The 18,330-nt window shown below is 42.6% G+C and overlaps 3 protein-coding genes and 1 long non-coding RNA gene across 9 annotated transcripts; all 4 read right to left on the bottom strand.

Moving 5' to 3' along the window:
* Positions 1 to 284: 284 nt before the first annotated feature.
* On the bottom strand, positions 285 to 2,447 carry LOC127766534 (calmodulin-like protein 4). Its single transcript, XM_052291596.1, has 4 exons — positions 2,184 to 2,447; positions 963 to 1,120; positions 766 to 846; positions 285 to 679 (listed from the first exon to the last, which is right to left on the bottom strand). Exons 1-4 carry the CDS (start codon positions 2,254 to 2,256, stop codon positions 527 to 529), a joined length of 465 nt encoding a protein of 154 aa, XP_052147556.1. The 5' UTR covers positions 2,257 to 2,447; the 3' UTR covers positions 285 to 526.
* A 971-nt stretch (positions 2,448 to 3,418) lies between these two features.
* On the bottom strand, positions 3,419 to 6,047 carry LOC127766535 (probable histone H2A variant 3). The gene is made up of 3 exons (XM_052291597.1): positions 5,932 to 6,047; positions 5,579 to 5,775; positions 3,419 to 3,930 (listed from the first exon to the last, which is right to left on the bottom strand). The coding sequence occupies exons 2-3, from the start codon at positions 5,693 to 5,695 to the stop codon at positions 3,634 to 3,636; spliced, it is 414 nt and encodes a 137-aa protein (XP_052147557.1). The 5' UTR covers positions 5,696 to 5,775; positions 5,932 to 6,047; the 3' UTR covers positions 3,419 to 3,633.
* A 3,029-nt stretch (positions 6,048 to 9,076) lies between these two features.
* On the bottom strand, positions 9,077 to 12,419 carry LOC127768543 (uncharacterized). Its single transcript, XR_008016600.1, has 4 exons — positions 11,874 to 12,419; positions 10,780 to 11,714; positions 9,828 to 10,014; positions 9,077 to 9,418 (listed from the first exon to the last, which is right to left on the bottom strand). It is a non-coding gene; the product is annotated as an uncharacterized LOC127768543 (long non-coding RNA).
* Positions 12,420 to 12,820: 401 nt separating this feature from the next.
* On the bottom strand, positions 12,821 to 17,487 carry LOC127769062 (pentatricopeptide repeat-containing protein At3g04750, mitochondrial). Of its 6 annotated transcripts, XM_052294764.1 has the most exons (6): positions 15,458 to 17,487; positions 15,000 to 15,110; positions 14,139 to 14,288; positions 13,943 to 14,020; positions 13,599 to 13,725; positions 12,821 to 13,502 (listed from the first exon to the last, which is right to left on the bottom strand). In XM_052294764.1, the coding sequence occupies exons 1-2, from the start codon at positions 17,259 to 17,261 to the stop codon at positions 15,061 to 15,063; spliced, it is 1,854 nt and encodes a 617-aa protein (XP_052150724.1). In that variant the 5' UTR covers positions 17,262 to 17,487; the 3' UTR covers positions 12,821 to 13,502; positions 13,599 to 13,725; positions 13,943 to 14,020; positions 14,139 to 14,288; positions 15,000 to 15,060. The 6 variants fall into 6 exon arrangements, with proteins under 6 accessions (XP_052150724.1, XP_052150723.1, XP_052150726.1 ...); XM_052294763.1 differs by lacking the exon at positions 13,599 to 13,725 and having other exon boundaries at positions 12,822 to 13,502; XM_052294766.1 differs by lacking the exons at positions 13,599 to 13,725; positions 13,943 to 14,020 and having other exon boundaries at positions 12,822 to 13,502; positions 15,414 to 17,487.
* Between the last annotated feature and the right edge of the window lie 843 nt (positions 17,488 to 18,330).

Genomic DNA, 18,330 nt, shown 5'->3' with positions numbered 1-18,330 from the left:
ACGTCGTTTTGGCACCCTCTTGCTTGAAGATCTCGTCTGTGTTCCTTTGTTGGTCTAGCGGCGGTCGGTCACGCTTAGCGGCGGCCGGTACGGTGCTAGCCTTCTCCCGGACTTGTGTTTAGGCGTTGTCGGTGTGTGGGTGGTGGTTTATTTTTTCTTTTTCCTGGTTACGACCCTCCAGGGTTGCAATCTTATAATTTTTTCCTGCTCTATCAATAGAACTTTGCACCGTCCGTGCGAGTCGTTCAAAAAAAATTCCCAAAAAAATAAAAAACATGGATAGATGCCCTTCTAAGTATATGTCAATTTCTAATACATAGTTCGCAAAAGCGAACAACTTTTGAAATAAAACCACAACCTTAGTATAGTTTTAAATCACAATCTTACAAGCTGCAATTACCCATAGCTGAAGTCCAAATTTTGTGGTTCAAATACAGTAATTGAGAGAATGGAATTTACAGTGGAAAAGATGCTCCCAAATTTGGGGATCAGTGGTTCACACTTATGATCTATGAACGGCATCTTTTCACCCAGATATCTTCCGTTCAGCGTTTTTCATCATTATCACAAATTCATCGTAGTTCACCTGCCCGTCGCCATCGGTATCCGCCTCCCTTATCATCTGCTCAACCTCCTCGTCTGTCATCTTCTCCCCAAGATTGGTCATCACTGTCCTCAGCTGCACACATGAACAAGAACATGGTCAGAAATGATGGATAACAGCTTGAAAATTAATGGTCTGAACTGCTTGAGGTACTAAACCACCTCAGTTGGGGAGATAAAACCATTCTGATCCTTGTCTAGGACCTCGAAAGCTTCTTTCAGCTCTTCGTCGCCATCCCCATCCTGCGATACGCATGGAATGCAATTGCAGAGACAGATATTGGAAATCTAGTTTGGCAAAGGGGAAACAGATACTGTAGATCATCAAATTAAAGTATCCATCAAAGTTCAAGCTTCACCTTCATCTTCCTGGCAATGAGGCTCAGGAACTCCTGAAAATCTATGATCCCATTGCCATCTGTATCAACTTCCCTCATCATGTCGTTGAGCTCCTGATCGGTCGGCTCAAGGCCAAGAGAACGAGTCACCGCAGCCAGCTCTTCCAAGGTGATGCATCCTACATATATGACAAAGGTTCCAATATCAAATGTCAATTAGGATATCATAGACGCATAGACCTGAAGGCTGTAAATATTAGCAGGATTTCATTGTTGTGTAACTGAAGATAATAGCCGTGAAAACATGCCTCCAATGCTATTGCTATTTGCTTACTAGCACATAGTAGGTTTTTGTGCATATCCAAAACGAAGACCAAGACCACACCATGTGCAAAACACGGTCAGAATCATTGACCAAGATAGAGACGTCAAGGGCCAATGAATGGTTTAACTACTATTTAATAATAACTATGTGTATATCATAGAGTTAATGGCAAGTAGTGGTAGCACAAATATCAGAAAAGCAGTTTTGGAGGACATATTACGGATTACTTAAGGAACTTGACCACTAGATAAGCATGTCTCAACAACTTTTTCTAAACAAATTAGGTAGGTTACACATTGCAAAGATTAAAGGGCCCTCACTAGTCAAGAAAACGAGTGAGCCAATAACAAGCACCTTTCTGTCACAAACTGAATGATTCTTTGACCAAAGGAAGCTCTCAAACTAGTCGTGCAGCAAGCAAATCCCTGTCATTGGGCAGCGTAGAAACTTCAGGGAAACGTTTCCTAAGAACACAGAAATTCCAATTCCATCTACAGCTCCAGCACACAAATTAAAACAAGATGTAATACATATATATAAAAAATTCTTGAACCATCTAAATGATTTAGATCATTATCGAAAAAAGTCTAACGATTCAGATAAGGTCAGCCTTCTTTACACCGAGGAGTTTTCGAGGAAAAAAATGTCTCAGCAAGTAGGATGCAATAGAAAGTTCTAAGCGACAAGTTGAACAGTTCAGACAAGAACCCTTTACTTTTCTCCCTCCATGCTCTATCCTCCTATCATCAACAGTTGACATAAACAACAAAACAAGATTCCCCAAGACCAATTACTCTGAAACTCCTAACATTGCTTCCAAAGTCATCACAGCTATAACCAAGAAATGCAAACGAACAACAATCTCAGCAAACGCTGAAACCAAAAGGAAGGAAGGCAAGAGGAGAGTTGAAACTAACCATCGCCGTTCTTGTCGAAGAGCAAGAACGCCTCCTGGAACGCCACCATCTGCTCGCTCGTCAGCCCTTCCATGCAGGCTCCGCCACCTTCACAGTCACACCACTAGCAAGGAGAGTGCAGGAAAACACAGAGGTGGTGGTAGTTGGGTGAAGAAGCAAGCAAAGCAGAGTCACAGCAGCAAGAACTTTATATAAGGGTGAGAGGAGGGAAGCTGGGTGGAAGTATCCTACCATGGGAAAAAAGAAATGCCTAAGATAAAGAAGACCCCTCCTTGTGCTTGGAGACAGAGACGCGCTGGACGGTGGTGCATCTTTGTAGTGGTAGAAGAAAATTGGAGGAAGTCAGGAGCTCTCATGGTTTTGAGGTTTTCCTAATCATTTCCTGCGCTTTCCCTGCCATTCTACTCAGGAAAGCGACCACAATTCAGCGCTGGAACATATATTACACTCGGTATAACTCACAGCTTTTCTCGTTAAACAACTGTATAAAAACTAGAGTATAAGAGCAAATTTTGTAATACTAATATATAGCCAGACGAGAAGCGTATGCGAGTGTACGACCTGTGCCACGCAATGCCTTGTCGGTCTGATGGTGGCGAAAACGACGTGAAACACAACAGGAGAAATTGAGATGAGATGAGATGATACCGGTGTTGTGAAGATCCTCCAGGATTATTCCAGCGATGTAGAGTACCTGAATGACAGCCAAGGGTGAAAGTAAAGGGTAAGTAAGTTTCTGGGGATAAACAGCAGGGGGGCAACTTGTATATTGATGCAAGAATTGACTTGGAACAGAATGATAACCTTTCATTAGGGTTAGTAGCTTTAGCTCGGATTTGAGTAGTAGACCATCCTGCAGTGATCAAACGAATCAGAATAAAGTAGCAATAAACTGACCTCCACGTACCGTATATCTATGCTGGATCCAGTCAGCCTGGAGTGTAAAATAATGAAAAGTGACAAAGAAAACAAAGCTCTTGACCACTGAGAAAGTCACCGGAAAAATGCTCGAGGAGCAGTCAGATGGAGAACTACTGCATAATCAAGCATACATCAAGGAACAAGCCGTAGAAATGCAACAGCATCAACAACAGTCACAGCACAGAACACAAGTTTACCAACCGACAGGACTACATCATAACTGCAGAGACCAGGCAGGCCATGTACTACGAAATCGACTACTCTAAAAGAAAGCAAGAAAAGAGTGTACCATGACATCGGCAGATTGCCACAAATTAAACAAAGGGAACCAAGTTTGCATTAAGGTTTAGTACTCAATCAAAGTTAACAACCGACCACAAATACAGTGTTCCAATGACTGAAGCAGTACGAGGAAACCATTACACAGATGGATTGCTGATATATGAAAAGCTTGACTAAAACCTACACGGTAACTAGGACTCATCACACAAAAGTCCAGTTTAAACTAAGGATGCTCCTGTCCTAATCTTCACTCTTTGGAGGACTTGTTGATCAGGGACTTGTGGATGTGAGGAATGACACCTCCACCAGCGATGGTACCCTTGATGAGAGTGTCGAGCTCCTCGTCTCCACGGATGGCAAGCTGCAGATGGCGAGGGGTGATACGCTTGACCTTCAGATCCTTGCTAGCGTTCCCAGCCAGTTCCAGAACCTCAGCCGTTAAGTACTCCAGAATAGCAGCAGAGTAAACTGCGGCAGTAGCACCAACACGTCCATTTGCCTGAGTCCTTTGCTTCAACTGGCGATGGATACGGCCAACAGGGAACTGAAAATATGAACAGGAAAAATTATCAGAGTCCAAATTCCACAATTCAATATAGTGAACTCTATACCAACACTAATAGTAGAACCATTAATATCACATTGACAACCAAAGTTGTTTTCTTTATATCACAGAAACATAAAATATAGCAACGTCATACAAGCAGTAGCACATAAAGTTGATTTCATAAATCTGAAAAATACTAGTATATCATGGACCAATTGACTCGCTGACATGCTCACGGTGGACTGAAGGATGTGACACCAGATAGCACGTACAAAGAAGTCAGCCTCAATTCACAGACCATGAAATATATTGTACATATGTTAACAAATGATGTCAACAGACGTAATTAACACATGATGACAAACAAGCCGCTGTTTCACATAATCTGACAAGTGACAACAATATAACAAAGCAACATAACGTTCTAGATGCTGGAAATAGTTTGCACGAAAAAAAATAATGTGTATAAATCAGGTGCATGTTTATCTTATCTATCAAGAGGTAATAAGTCAGGTGCTTGATTGTCATTGTATCCCCATCCCCTCAGGAAAAAAGAATCAACAAGAAAAACTACTTTGAAAGGCACACACATGCAACATACCGCAGTGGCAGACCCAGAGGAAAAACTAAAAAGCAAAATCAAACCCAGTATCCTCTGCCAGTGGTGTGTAGCCCGACATAGATTTGCCCCTGCCTACCAGAGTCCTATCATGGTTGGCTTCCATGGTAGCTGAAACCACCACAGTTGGTGCCACTGGCATACTACCACCTTCCTAGAGGCACAAATTACACATCTACTCCCTCTGTCCTAGAAAAAAAACAATTTCCAACTTTAAATCTGAACAATTGTTTATCCAAATGCAAAGCTAGGAATTGTTTTTTTCTGGGATAGAGGGAGTAAATGTGTAAATTGCACTAATCTTGTTTGCTACCTCAACAGCCACCTCAAATTGTCCACACTATGGCCACATGCATCTAGTTTCCATTTTCCAACCATCCATCACGACCAGAATAGCAAAAAAATAAAATGTATCATCACATAAACTAAAATCTCCAAACGTATATTGTTCTCTCATTTAACTAAAATCTCCAAACGTATATTGTTCTCTCCTCTTTATTAAAAAAGAAAGAGAATCCCCCAGCTTCAATTCTTATTGAAACAAAGAAGTATCAGTACACTCTAGATCGTTTAGGCAATACAAACAAACGATGTCCTGCAATCATCCTCTTCTGTAATGTTAGCATGTTAGCATCACGAATTCTAAAGCATATCTCCACAGCAAAATCAGCCAATCTTCATTGTGCTAACACCGCCTGACCAAACAAACTAAATCGTATAAACCAATCAACATAACACAACCAGATAGACCAAATGCTTCCATAGATCTACCAAAACCTCCTCCGAACACGACGAGTTTCCAAACATCTAAAACCCAACCTCGCTAGCGTGCAAAACCTTCTACAAAATACTAACAACACGCGCCATACCTACACAAATCTAATCAATGCATGTATATCAAAACTAAACTAAACACACATACTGGCAGAAGAAGCAACCTCTCGATACAAACGTGTCTAAACCTGACCTATCCATCGCTCCCCCACGAAGCGAACAAAGCGAAAGCAGAGGAAGACGAGAGATCACCTGGAGACCAGCGCGGGACGAGCGGGAGACGGGGGCCTTCTTCCCCTTGTCCTTCTCCGCCGACTTGGCGGCCGTCGTCTTCGCGGCGAGCAAGCCCTTACCTCCTTTTCCCGCCATCGCTCTCTCTCCCTCTCCCTCTCCTGTCTCCTCCCCTTCCGCTCCGCTCGAACGCCCGCGCGACCCCGGCGGCGGAAACCCTGCAAAACGGGGGCCGAATCCGGCGAGGCGAGCGCCGGGTCAGAGCAGATCGGGGCGCGAATCGTGCGGATCTCGCCGCCCGGCGGCGAAATCCGCGCGGGAAGCGGAGGAATTTGGGGGCGGATTCGGGATTCGGATAAGGCGGAAACCCTTACCTTTCGCGAGCTCGCGGAGCCTCGGCTTCCTCCTCTCCTACCCCCTGACGCGACGCGGACGAAAGCGAGATTTTTTTTTTTTTTTCCTCTTCTCTTCCTTTCTTTACTCCCACGAAAGGGCTAGCTAGGGATGATATAGGAAAAAGTGCGCTTTTTCACTTAACCCCTCAGATAATAATGATATTATTATTACATATAATCTGGGGCGTTGGGGAGAGAGACTCTGTGTATAGGGAGTTTTTGTGGGATTTGTGAATAGGGTAGGGTGGTATGTGGGAAACTACCAGCCGTGCGCCACTTGGCGAAATATTTCGAAATGGCGTGCCGGTTTCCAGATATGCCCTCGACGCTGCGGATAATTACGCGGATGGGTGGGAGAAATCAGCAGTTGAGACGGGAGACGGAGGGGCATCTCGGTGAGGGTATTTTTGGGAAAGTGGAGCGGTGGCGGGATGCCGGGATGTCGTGCGTTTTGGGGTGCAGTTACCAAACTGCCCTTGCCAGCGGGGTCGTTGACCTGTAACTTGAAGGACTCCAGTCGAGTTGTGCCGGTGTGACTGGTGTGGTGGTGCAAATGGCCAAATGCTTTTTGGATGGCACGCCGCCACGCTTTTCTTTTGTCTTTTATATTTTCACCTTGTAGTACAAATTCGTACAGAATTACTCTATTCGTATGATCGAATTGTTATCTTAGGCTGTGTTTAGATTCATGGGTGTAAAGTTTTGACATGTCACATCAAATATACGGACACATAATTTAAGTATTAAACGTAGACTAATAACAAAACAAATTACATAATATGTCTGTAACACCGCATGTAACAAAAACAAATTACATAATCCGCATGTAAACTGCGAGACAAATTTATAAGCCTAATTAATCCGTCATTAGCAAATATTTACTGTAGCACCACATTGTCAGATCTGGAGCAATTAGACTTAAAAGATTCGTCTCGCAATTTACACGCAATATGTCTTATTAGTTATTTTTTTCCTTTATATTTAATACTCCATGCATATGTTCAAACATTCGATGTGATAGGATGAAAAAATTTGCCAGAAAATCTAAACAGGGTCTTACACATGTTCTTTTCTGATTAAGATGTAGATTTCGTTAGCTTATTTTTCAAAATGCTAAACGATATATTTTGTGCGAAAACTTTCTGTATAAAAATTATTTTAAAATATAAGATAAAACTATTTTTCTCAAGTTTGGAATAACTGAAACTTAATTAATCGTATCTAACTAGTAATATGCCCGTGCTAAACGCTACGATACAATTCTATTTCTCTTTAATAACTTTTAAAATCTTGATTTTTCTATTCGTCACATAAGACACACGCCGACCGCTACCCTTTGATCACATAGCATGATGGCGTGAATATAAACCCAAATAACAGTTTAATAAGAAGTAGATATAAAATTAATAGTTTTACCATGTATAACAAGATAACAAGTGGTTGTCATCTCGCTAACGTCTTCTTTCATGACCCGAATACTAAAAAGATACCTGTACTGAAATTTGTTGATGGCAAAAGTACATGTTCAGAAAGACGTGTTAAGGTATAGTCATGTTATCTGCCTGGTGTAAACTGAAGCATGTATCACGGTATGGTATGGAGAACATAATTACACGATATTCCAACTGAACGGTGATGTCGTGTTGTACAAAGTAAGTGGACATTGGTGAGTAACATTCGGATCATCAATTTACTATCTTCTAGATTATGTTTTCGAATTAATTTTAATCATGAGAACCTACCTTTGCTCACCAGTCGAGAACGTCTTTATACACGATATTTTATTGCCAGGTCCCATAACCAACACTACAATCTATAAGCAAAACTAATTCCGACACACTGCGGGAGAGATGAGAAATTGAGGAATTTTATGGACTGATGCATTTGTTGCTATTAATTATTATACTTCCCATGATTTTTGCATTAAAGTATGTGTCTGTTTTTCATTAGTATCATAAGGTCATTACATCACAACTGTTATATTACGTGTCGACTGTACCATGTAACGAATAGTGTTCCCATAGACCCTTTGTCTCATAAGATGTACACTCCCCTGAATATGTTAGCTATAGCATGTGACAATCCAATTATTGTGGACTGTGTAAGTTTATTTTGGTCATAGATTCAGAAAATAAAATGAGTTTGAATGAATATTGTTTACTTAAATTGCTCCTAAGTTGGTTCAACTGTCTCCAAAAAGATGTGAGGCAATGACTCCAGTTAGTTAGTTCTGTATACAGAGTGTATTTGCCACCCTTTGAGGGGCAATACTTTTATGAAGCTTAAAAAATGAATTTCAATACATCTGCCCTGGCTTGAAAGTAAACATGATTTTATTTTCAAGATTGCATTTTAGTTTACAGTAGATGTACACTGTAGCTAGGTCTGTCATTTTTATTTGTAAAACTCAATAGGTGTAACCGCTGGTCCGCTGCTATTTTAATGCAGATTTCAAAACCATGTATACCACAATTGGTACTGTTAAGCAGTTCTGCATCAACACTGGTTATTATTATACAATACCACTATGTTAATTAGTGTGGAATCACTTACCCATGTCCTCTTAATAATTTATCCTCTGATTGCACTAATAAAATTAGGGTGCTATATGGCATAAGTTATGCACGCAATACAGTACACTAAAATTCTGAATGTCTTGTAATAAAATTGTTATGCACGCAATACTTCTTATTAAGATATTCTAAAGTAAAACGTCTCAAATACAGCTACAAACATGTTGACAAGCGGGCATATTACATCCACACAACAGTGTATTGTTTCAGGTCCCTAGAAATATACCTAATGCTACGAGAGCTATTCATACCTAATTTAGATGGTGAAACTTTCTTGAAAACAAGAATTAATCATTCCATATGTGCTTACCTTTTACTTTGGAGCAATTAGGCACAGGCAAGGTGATTCTTTCTGTTCCCTCAAGGCATTCTGTTTATACCCCTTGGAATTGGTTGGGCTTGAATTCAAAAATCCAGAGCATAAAACAATATATAAATAAACTCCCAATGAAATGTTGCAAAACTCCCGATCACAATAGATTCATTGGTCTACTTTATAATATATTCCTCCTTGCCCTCTACTACATGCAAATGTAGTAGGACCAGCCCAGTTGAAACAAAAATGAAATTAGGAACTACATGAACAATCTATTTAAATCCATGGTTATGAAAGTACCGTAGGTTAGGCTCGTATAAAAGGGTTAACTCAAATACATCACTCTTCAGTTATTCGCCATATGGGTGGCATGCTAACGCTACATACACCACAATTTAGTAAAGCAGTGTTCTTTTAAAATTTGACAGCATCTTTTTAGAGTAAATGTGACACACATGCAGAAATAGATCATGTGTGAAACAGAGATGTATACAATTGAGTAACCGGAGTATCTCTAGAGTAACTTTGATAGCTTGAATAACTGGAGTGAAGTAGTCAACAGCAGAGCAGATTTTTCCTGATTCATGCAAAACTGTTAACATCGGATACAAGGAAGTGGACATAAACTATTTTCATAAGATAAGATGCATAGATTATTTTCAGTTTATTGGCCTGATCTCTTGCAGTTAAGTGCCATATATATTTTAGTATTTGACATGTGGAACTATAGCCACGAATCCGCTTACTGACAGATCAAATCCTCCTAGCATAATTGACTATAATAAAGAACACATTGGATTTGAATCCAAGGAAACATATCACACATGCACGCCATCAATCACGGGTGCATGTACTCCAAATATACAAGGGTCTAAATATACATTTCACTGATATAGTACACAATAAATTTTATTTGTAAATATACATGTGTCAATCAATTGGACAATATCAAAGACATTTATTTCTTTGGAGCATGTATATTGTACCTGATTGGAGCCGGCCTATGTAACCTGACGAATGAGTTTGAACCGGCAACGGCGCTTCCAATGGAAGGGGAGGTTGGCCACGATGAGGCTGCGTCCCTGACTGGACGGCGATGAGGCTTTGCTCGATACCGCGACAGGAATCAGGGAATGCGGCGGCGGCTGAGAGGCCGGATGAGAGTGATGGCACCTATAGAACCATCTTCTCAATAGAGTAACATAACAATGTATAGTAGTCAATAAAATCAGTTTAGGCAATACATCAGTGCTTGCACATAACCAATGCAGCACATTTTACATATTCAGGTGTCATTATTTGAAAAGCAATATTATGACGTAACTCATCGAATCCACTGCCACACGGATAATAGACCCACCCTGGATATTTCTTTAAACAAATAGACAAAAGCATTATGGAATTTTCAGAAAGTACATAGTTTAGCTCATGTAAATTTTATGTGGCTGGAATTAGCTCAAGGAAAGAACGAATCCCATCATCATGACATCATACCATCTCATTGTCATGTTACATTTTCAAGGGAAAAAATTATCACTGCACAAAGCAGAACTTGGATATAACCTAAAAGTACCAGAAGCCACTCTGAAAGTTGGATTAATTCCATTGTTGCAGCAGTTGAACGATATAATACTTGAAGGTTGTATATGCACGCTACTAATTAAAGCGCTTCATCTGAATTTACAGACATAAACATCCTGATCATAAGAGAAATTAAATCATTTGCATTATATAAAAAGTTGCAGATGCTAATCAAATTGTTTAAAACATGACGTCATCATTGATAATTTAGTGGGATATGTGCACACACATCAGAAACATGGCACTGTCAATCCGCAAGTAAATGAATTGCCATTGCTTATTAAATTTTGGACCAATCAAGGAAAAATCAAGAAGAGGAAAGAGCAAATGAAATAAGAGAAAAGGATCTCCATGTACCAGGCAGAGAGGGCCGATGACACTGATCAGGTAGACCGCCGGTGAATCGGGTAGATGATGGACGCAACCTAGCGGCAGTGAATCAGCGACGGAGCTACGGCCGAGTCGGCGCTTTGTGTGGCAGCGGCGGCGACAGTGTGAGTCAATTTGGAGGCAGGAATCGAATGAGAAACACATGCAGATAATAACCTTTTGTGTCATAAACGCACATAATAATTTAATTTCAATTATCTCACTGATGTATTCTATAGTGGGAGGGAGGAAAATTAAACAGCAAGTACATATTCATTTGTATTCACTATTTTATCTCTATTTCAGTAACTTTGAACAGATGCATAATAGCCATTGATAATTTAATATTAGGATGATTCATAGTAGAACGGAGCCGCTCCCTAATGATGAAGCTCGCCACGTTGATCCAATTAAAGAAAAAAAAAATAGAACTAAACAATCAGGCCTGAAATGTTCAGACTGTTCATGCTTATGCTCTACCAACTGCTATACAATTAAAGAAGAAGATCCAAGAAAACATATGCGTAAAATTTGAGTTTCCACCTCACAGCAAGTTTCTTCTCTGACAAATAAAATTATCTAAACTCATATCACAGTAATAAAAAGACCACAACCAATATCAAATCTTAAATACTGAAGGACCTAAAACTAACTTATATCTGGATTGGATCGTAACTGCTGAAGGCAATACTATTCAACACAACGGTAGAAAATGTACATTATCGTTAAAATGCCTGCTCATGATAGTGTAACCTATAAAGAGATGGGGATTTCAGTGCATTCGCGTTTGGGAGGGGAGGAACCGGAATATAGATTTGGATTTTGCTGTGAATAAAGATGTACTAATTATTTGACGAGGCATTACCATCGATCCATCCAATCTGCAAGGTGCTCTCTACCATTGTGACCTCGCTCCCGCTGTCCTGCACACACACGCAAATAACAAAGAAAAAAAAATCAGAGAAGGGGGATTGGAGTCAAGGAATGGAGATAAAAAAAAAAGGAAGGACCAGGAAGTCTGGGCTTCTCCGTTAAAATTCAAAGAGTTAGGGATAGGAATTTAGGAGATCGGGGATGGAGACCTTCAAGTGTACGATGCAGGCAAGGAGGCGGTCTACGTGGTGGGACGGGCGTAGAGGAGACGGCCGACAGCGACGGGGATGGCGGATGTAGGGTTGGCGCGATGGTGTCTTGGCGGCACGGACCTCGGTGACTCATGTGCAGGGTATGGCGACGGGGACGGAGATCCCGACCAGCGTAGGAGAACGTGCGGAGCGGATGAGGACTGCGGCGACGGCGGCGTCGGCGTGGATCGTGGGTGGCTGGGTGCGGCTGCTGTTGAGGGGGAGCGGCTGAGGAAGAGGCGTTGGACCATCGGCGGTGGCAGAAGGGCTGAGGCGCGATGGGAGAGAAGGGAGCGATCCCGCAAAGAGATGGGAGTGAGGGGAAATCGCGAAATCACGGATGAGGAGATCACGCGAGGGGGGAGGTGGGAGCGACGGGATGGGGAGGAGATCGCGATTGGCGTGAGGCAGCGTAGTGGTTGGCGTGGCGGCGGGGCGGCGTCCGGTTTTTGGGGGCAGCGGCATGGTGGCGGCGGCGGCGTCCGTGTGCGAGAGAGAAGTGAGAGGGTTGCGCGCAGGTTGGGGGCGGCGAATCAGAGTGGGGCCCGCGCAATCACGCGATTGATGGAGGTGGGAGGCGGGGGATCGATCTAGACCGTTCGATTTTACACACAGATGATCCGGACCGTTCCATGAGGAATGAAAGAACGAGTGGATGAGTGAAACCATTTGTTACAACTATAGGATCCTATAACTTTCTCGTTTTACATGTCTATAATTAATCTTTATTTTCATCAAATTCAAATGGGGCATATGTCCAAAATAATCCATGTGTGAAGCGCTAGAAGTATTGGTGGAAACACAAGATACATGAGAAACTTACGGTGATTAGCTGACGAGAATCTAATATATTGACGTGCAATCTTTTTGCGTGTTCGCGAAAAAAAAAGTAGCCGACGAGAATATAGGAACGATACATTTTCTAACCTTTCACTTTCAATTTATTTTCTAAATTCTGTAACTTGTATAAAAGTATAGAATATTTGAAAAGTTGCAGTTTCCTGAAACTCCTCGAGCAAGGGCTATGTGTACAAACACTGAGTGGACCCATCGTATTCATACCAAGCTCGTACAATTATACGGGTAGCAGTTAATCGCAGCCCCGTCCTCATCAATATAGGTGAACAGAACTTCTATTGTTTTGCATTGGCATGGCAATACTTCCAGGGGCTCCCGGCGCACATGTTTCAGGCTTTCAGCAGTAAAGCAGTTTCTCCTAACCTTGGAAGTTGGCACCTTTGAAGTACTGTCAATTTCTAGAACTCTTGGTTTTGTCCAATCAGGGCCCTGAGAGAATCCTCCTCTACAAATATAAAGCAATTATAGCGTTTGAAATTTGTCCAGCTACCCCTCGTTCAATTTCCTCACCTACTCCCCATCCCAAACAATCAGGTGATGGTTGAGGGATTCAACCGGAGGCATGAAAATATTTTTATCCCAACCATAATTTATCTTAAAACTTTCAGGAGTGCTTGTATTTGTCGAGGATGGAGGGAGTGGTATGCAAAGAATGAAAATTCAGCAGGACATCCGTTTTTTCAACTGCACGGATGCATTTCCCAAGAGGCGATGCCAGCATGATGATACCTGCAACAGACAGAGGAACATGTTGGAACATAAATCAGCTACCCACCCAAGCAACAGCATACTGTGAAGTAATTCCACCCTCAAAATGCAGCTTACATGCACTGCTAATAATCTGGCATTGATGTTTGTGGTGCCTACTGTACATGTGTGAGCTCAGCAAGGCTGGGGATGAGTGTGCACTAGTTGTCATGGCACAAGAATGTGCACAGTTGGTGCAGTGGACCTGTGGTTAAAAATGGATAATCCGAAACAAGGATTGTGTGTAAATGCTTGAATCGGGGAAACCATTGACTATGGGGTGCAGCCGTGCAGGCACTCCTTTCATATGCCATATGGTGAAGCGTGGTGAATGAGAAGGGATGGCATGGCTCAAGGAGGAAATGAGGTAACAATTAAATATTGTTATTCATAATATTAGCGAATGGTGAAACTATACTTACAGATGGTGAGAGCAGAAATGCATTTAATATGCTCAGGTGGTGATGAAAAATAGGGGAAATTGGTGACCATTGACAATTCTGCTTAAATATAATAAAATAGCAGCAGGAAAAAAAATCATCTATGAGAGCTGGAATAAATTTGCTTGTATGGAATTCTTGTTCTGAAAAAAAAAATACTGGAACAAATAAACACTACCTGAAACCTGATGGACAGTTACCAGCACATTATCCATTGCTGCACTGGGACTAGTAATCTTGCTGATTGTAGCTTGATAAGAATGTGGTATTGCTGCCGGCCATTGTGACCCAATCACCCCCAATCTTGTCAACGTTCATGAAACTGCACCTGCCAAAAGATGCATTTACACGTTACATAAGTTGCAAGGTTTGTTTGTAGTAAAAACATCATTAGTTTATTTTACTATGCAAGAAGAGAAAATTCCTGAATCCTCTAGTTCGGTATCTTCAATTTTGCACTGCTGAGGAAGATTCCCACTTAAGACAACCCCCTCAGGCATCTACAAGATTTTGTTTCCAGTTCCGAACCTTCGGGCATTTAGAAAATTCCGTTTGCAGTTTCTCAAAATAAGGTTTACGAGTATACTTTCTTTGTTGCCGTACTTGATCAGCATCTAACAAAGATATGGTGCTTCCTATCGAATTTATTCTGGGCCAATTGGCTAGCTACAGTTCAAAGAGTTAAGAGATTTTATCAGAGAAAGCTTGGATATCATGGCTATACATTATATTCGTGTTAAACATTGTGTGGAATTTCTTCCATACTTTTACCTTTGTACTTTGCAGTCTCAGTGTCTGGTAGAATCATAATAACATTTGAAATCAAAAGACTCAATGGGATTATGGGATTATCTCATAGATCTGGTAGATTTTGATATCAAGTTTCTTTTGATCAGTAAACACTTAAATGCTAGTGCAAACATTGCAGGCTTCACTCAAATAATTAGCGATGACTCACTTATAAAAAAATAATAACCAGCGATAATTGTAGAAGCAATCTCTAGTGCATACAGAATTTATGACTAGAGGTATAGCTTACATAGAAGTGCAGGATTTTTTTTTTACTGGAGAAGTGCAAAATTGTTCTTAATGAATCTAGATCATGCCCTGAAATTTGATCTTTTATGAATAAAAATGTCTGCTTCAATTCCTGCATGCTGGAAGAAGAGAAAAATCAATATGTATTCAGAATATGTTGTGTGAATAAAGAATTAGAAGAAATCAATTAAAGGGAGCGGGTAAGCCCAGATACTGTTTTAGCATCAAAGTTTTCACCAATAACTTATAGCTAGTGGTTTATGAATAATACTTTATTCCCCAGATTGAAAACTGCATTCTTCCAGGTTAGAAGAGGATGAGTAAATGACATGTGCACCAGTAAATGTGTTTATTGGGAGAAAGAAGTGTGCAATTGAAAATTAGTACTGCCTACACAATTGAAACATACTCCTACCTAGCATATGAAGCAACAGAATCAGCTGCCAAAAGTACTAGCACCTGCTGATTTTCTCACTCCTTTCCTTTCCATATTCTCCCTTACTTCATTGCTGTAGTTCCACTGACCTTCAGCAGCATACATGTTGGAAAGCAAAACATATCCACCCTCCTCTGCGGGTTCAAGACAGAGGAGTTCCTTTGAAGCAATCTCTGCTACTTCAGTATTCTGACAAGCTGAACTCGCACTTAAAATGGAACCCCATATAGACCGACTTGGCTTCATTGGCATCCTCCTGGCCAAATCTACTGCATCAGACAGCCTACCTGATCGTGCAAGGAGATCGACCATACAGCCAAAGTGTTCTACTCCTGGTTCAATGTTGAACCTTTGCTTCAAGGTATCAAAAATCTTGCACCCTTCATCAAACAGGCCAGCATGACTACAAGCACTGAGAACAGCAACCAAAGTTACCCCATTAGGTTCTGTACCCTCAGCTTGCATCTTCCAAAAAAGATCCAATGCTACATCTCCATGGCCATGGAATGCAAGGCCAGATATCATAGCTGTCCATAAGGTAACATCTTTGTCCACGGCCTTCTCAAATACGGCATACGCTAGCTTGATACTTCCACATTTGCAATACATATCAACAAGAGCGGATGCTAAGAAAGAATCTTGAGTACCATGCTCCTTAACCACCCAACCATGGACACTCCTTGCTGAATTTAAAGTCCCCTTGCCGGCAACCGCAGAGATCAAAGTAACAGCAGTCACCTTATCAGGTATTACACTACTAGCAAGCATATCATGAAATAGTATCATTGTTGCAGAGAATTCTTCATATCGAGCATATCCAGCCAGAAGCGCATTCCAGGATATTATATCCCTGGCAGGCGCCTCACCGAAATATTTGCTAGCAAGGTCCAACAAGCCAGCATTAGCGAATCCGGCAACCATAGTGTTCCACGAAATGCCATCCCTCTCACCAGCTTCATCAAAGACTCTCATGGCCGTGTTCATTTCCCCGCATTTGGCATACATATCCAAGAGAGCATTGCTCAAGATCAATCCCCTATCCGCGACACCGATCCTCCGCACGACGACGCCATGGACGGACCTACCAAGAACTGCCTTCTTCAGCCGCCCGCAGCAAGCGAGGAGAGCAACAGCCGTGTACTGATCAACACCGATCCCCCTCGACGCCATGCCGCGGAAAAACCGCAGCGCCTTCCCGCTGCATCCTCCCTTCACGTACCCGGACAGCATGATGTTGCAGGACACCGCGTCCGCCGTCGGCGCACACCGGAACATCGCCTCCGCCGCCTCCACATCGCCGGCGTCGAGGTACATCTTGATCAGCGAGTTCCGGAGGTACACGCGCGAATGCAGGCCAGTCACCACCACGTGCGCGTGCACCTGCTTCCCGACGGAGCGGCGCTCCGCATCCACCGACTTGAGCAGCGACAGGAAGGTTTGCTCATCGGGGTGAATGGATGACGCCAGCATCGACATGTAGAGAGCAGCCGGCCGACGACTAGGCGAGGAGGAGGCCGCCGCCGCCGCCGCCGCGGCCGAAGAGAGCATGAGGTTGTAGATGTAGAGGTTGGGGCGAGGGGTGAAGTGCTCGAAGAGGGTCTCGGCGGCGCGCGCGTGGTGCGGGAAGGAGACGGTGGCGAAGTGGAGGAGCCTGCTCATGGGGAAGGTCTCGAAGGCGAGGCGGAGGCGGAGCATGTGGGCGAGGATGGCCTTGAACGGCCGCGCCCCGCCGCCGCACCGCTCGAGGAGGACGAGCGCCGGGTGGCCCAGCCGGAGCGATACGGTCGGGTCCCACGGCGGCCTCCCGGCGCCGGCGGTGGAGGCCATCCCGCCGCCGGCGAGACGGGAGCGCGCGACGGGTCGAAGGCGCCTGCCGTCTCCCCGGGCGGCGGTACCACCGTCGCTGTTTGGGAGCGGCGGAGGCCGTCCGGAGAGGGCCGCCTCGCCGCCGGCGCCCGCAGCGCCTCCGAGCCGGTGCCTTCGCGGCGGCGGCGGCGTACGGCGAGGCGGCGCCGCGTGGCAGAGGCCCAACAGCTAAAGTAAACGTTCGCCAAATTATGGGCCGCGAAATTACTTCATGGGCTGAATATTATGCCCACCCTCTAATTGCGCTACGCTGGAAGGAAGCCCGAGAAAAAAACTCACTGTTGCAACTTGCAACGGCCATACTAGTCTGTTATAAAAACAAAAAAAAGACAATTCTAGTTATGAACCTGAGATTCGTAGTTAGGATTTTCTTTTATGGAGGGGTGAGGCTTATTTGGTTCGAAGAATTTCTAAATCATAAGAATATGAAAAATAGAAAAATTAAGATGTCACATGTAATCCAATTCCTAGGATTTTTTTTCTAAAATGTCTATCTCATACTAAGAATCATATACGATAAGGTTATAGGACTATGATTCTTAAGAATTTTGAAACGAATAATGTATATAGAAAAAAAATCCTATGGTTTTAATTAGTACAATAATCTTTTAGAAATCCTTTAAACCAAATGAGTACTAAGCTAAATTGTGTAAACTAAAGTGTGTGCGCATGTACCCATATAGTGAAATCCGTTTATGCTCAAGCAAGATCGAAATCAGACGAGAATCATACGGTGCTAGCTCAGTTTGTTCTAGGGATACCATATTTACCATGGTCGATTCACGTCACATGAAAAACAAGGGTCTTTCTAATCCATCCAGGAAGCTTGTCCAGTTCTAATCACTTTTAGTCAGTGTCCCCTGATAAAAGTTTAGTATAAAAAACAGAGCAAGATATAGGCCCCTTTGAATTGCATGATTAAAAAAAGGAGGAATAGGAAAAACACTTAATTCTGATAATAGTGCAAGTGTAAAACAGATGATTGCAAAACACAGGAATAACCATTTGATTGGACAATAGAAAAAACGCA

Source organism: Oryza glaberrima, chromosome 3, assembly GCF_000147395.1.
Source record: "Oryza glaberrima chromosome 3, OglaRS2, whole genome shotgun sequence".
NCBI lineage: Eukaryota > Viridiplantae > Streptophyta > Magnoliopsida > Poales > Poaceae > Oryza > Oryza glaberrima.
This window is presented reverse-complemented; position numbering and strand designations above follow the sequence as displayed.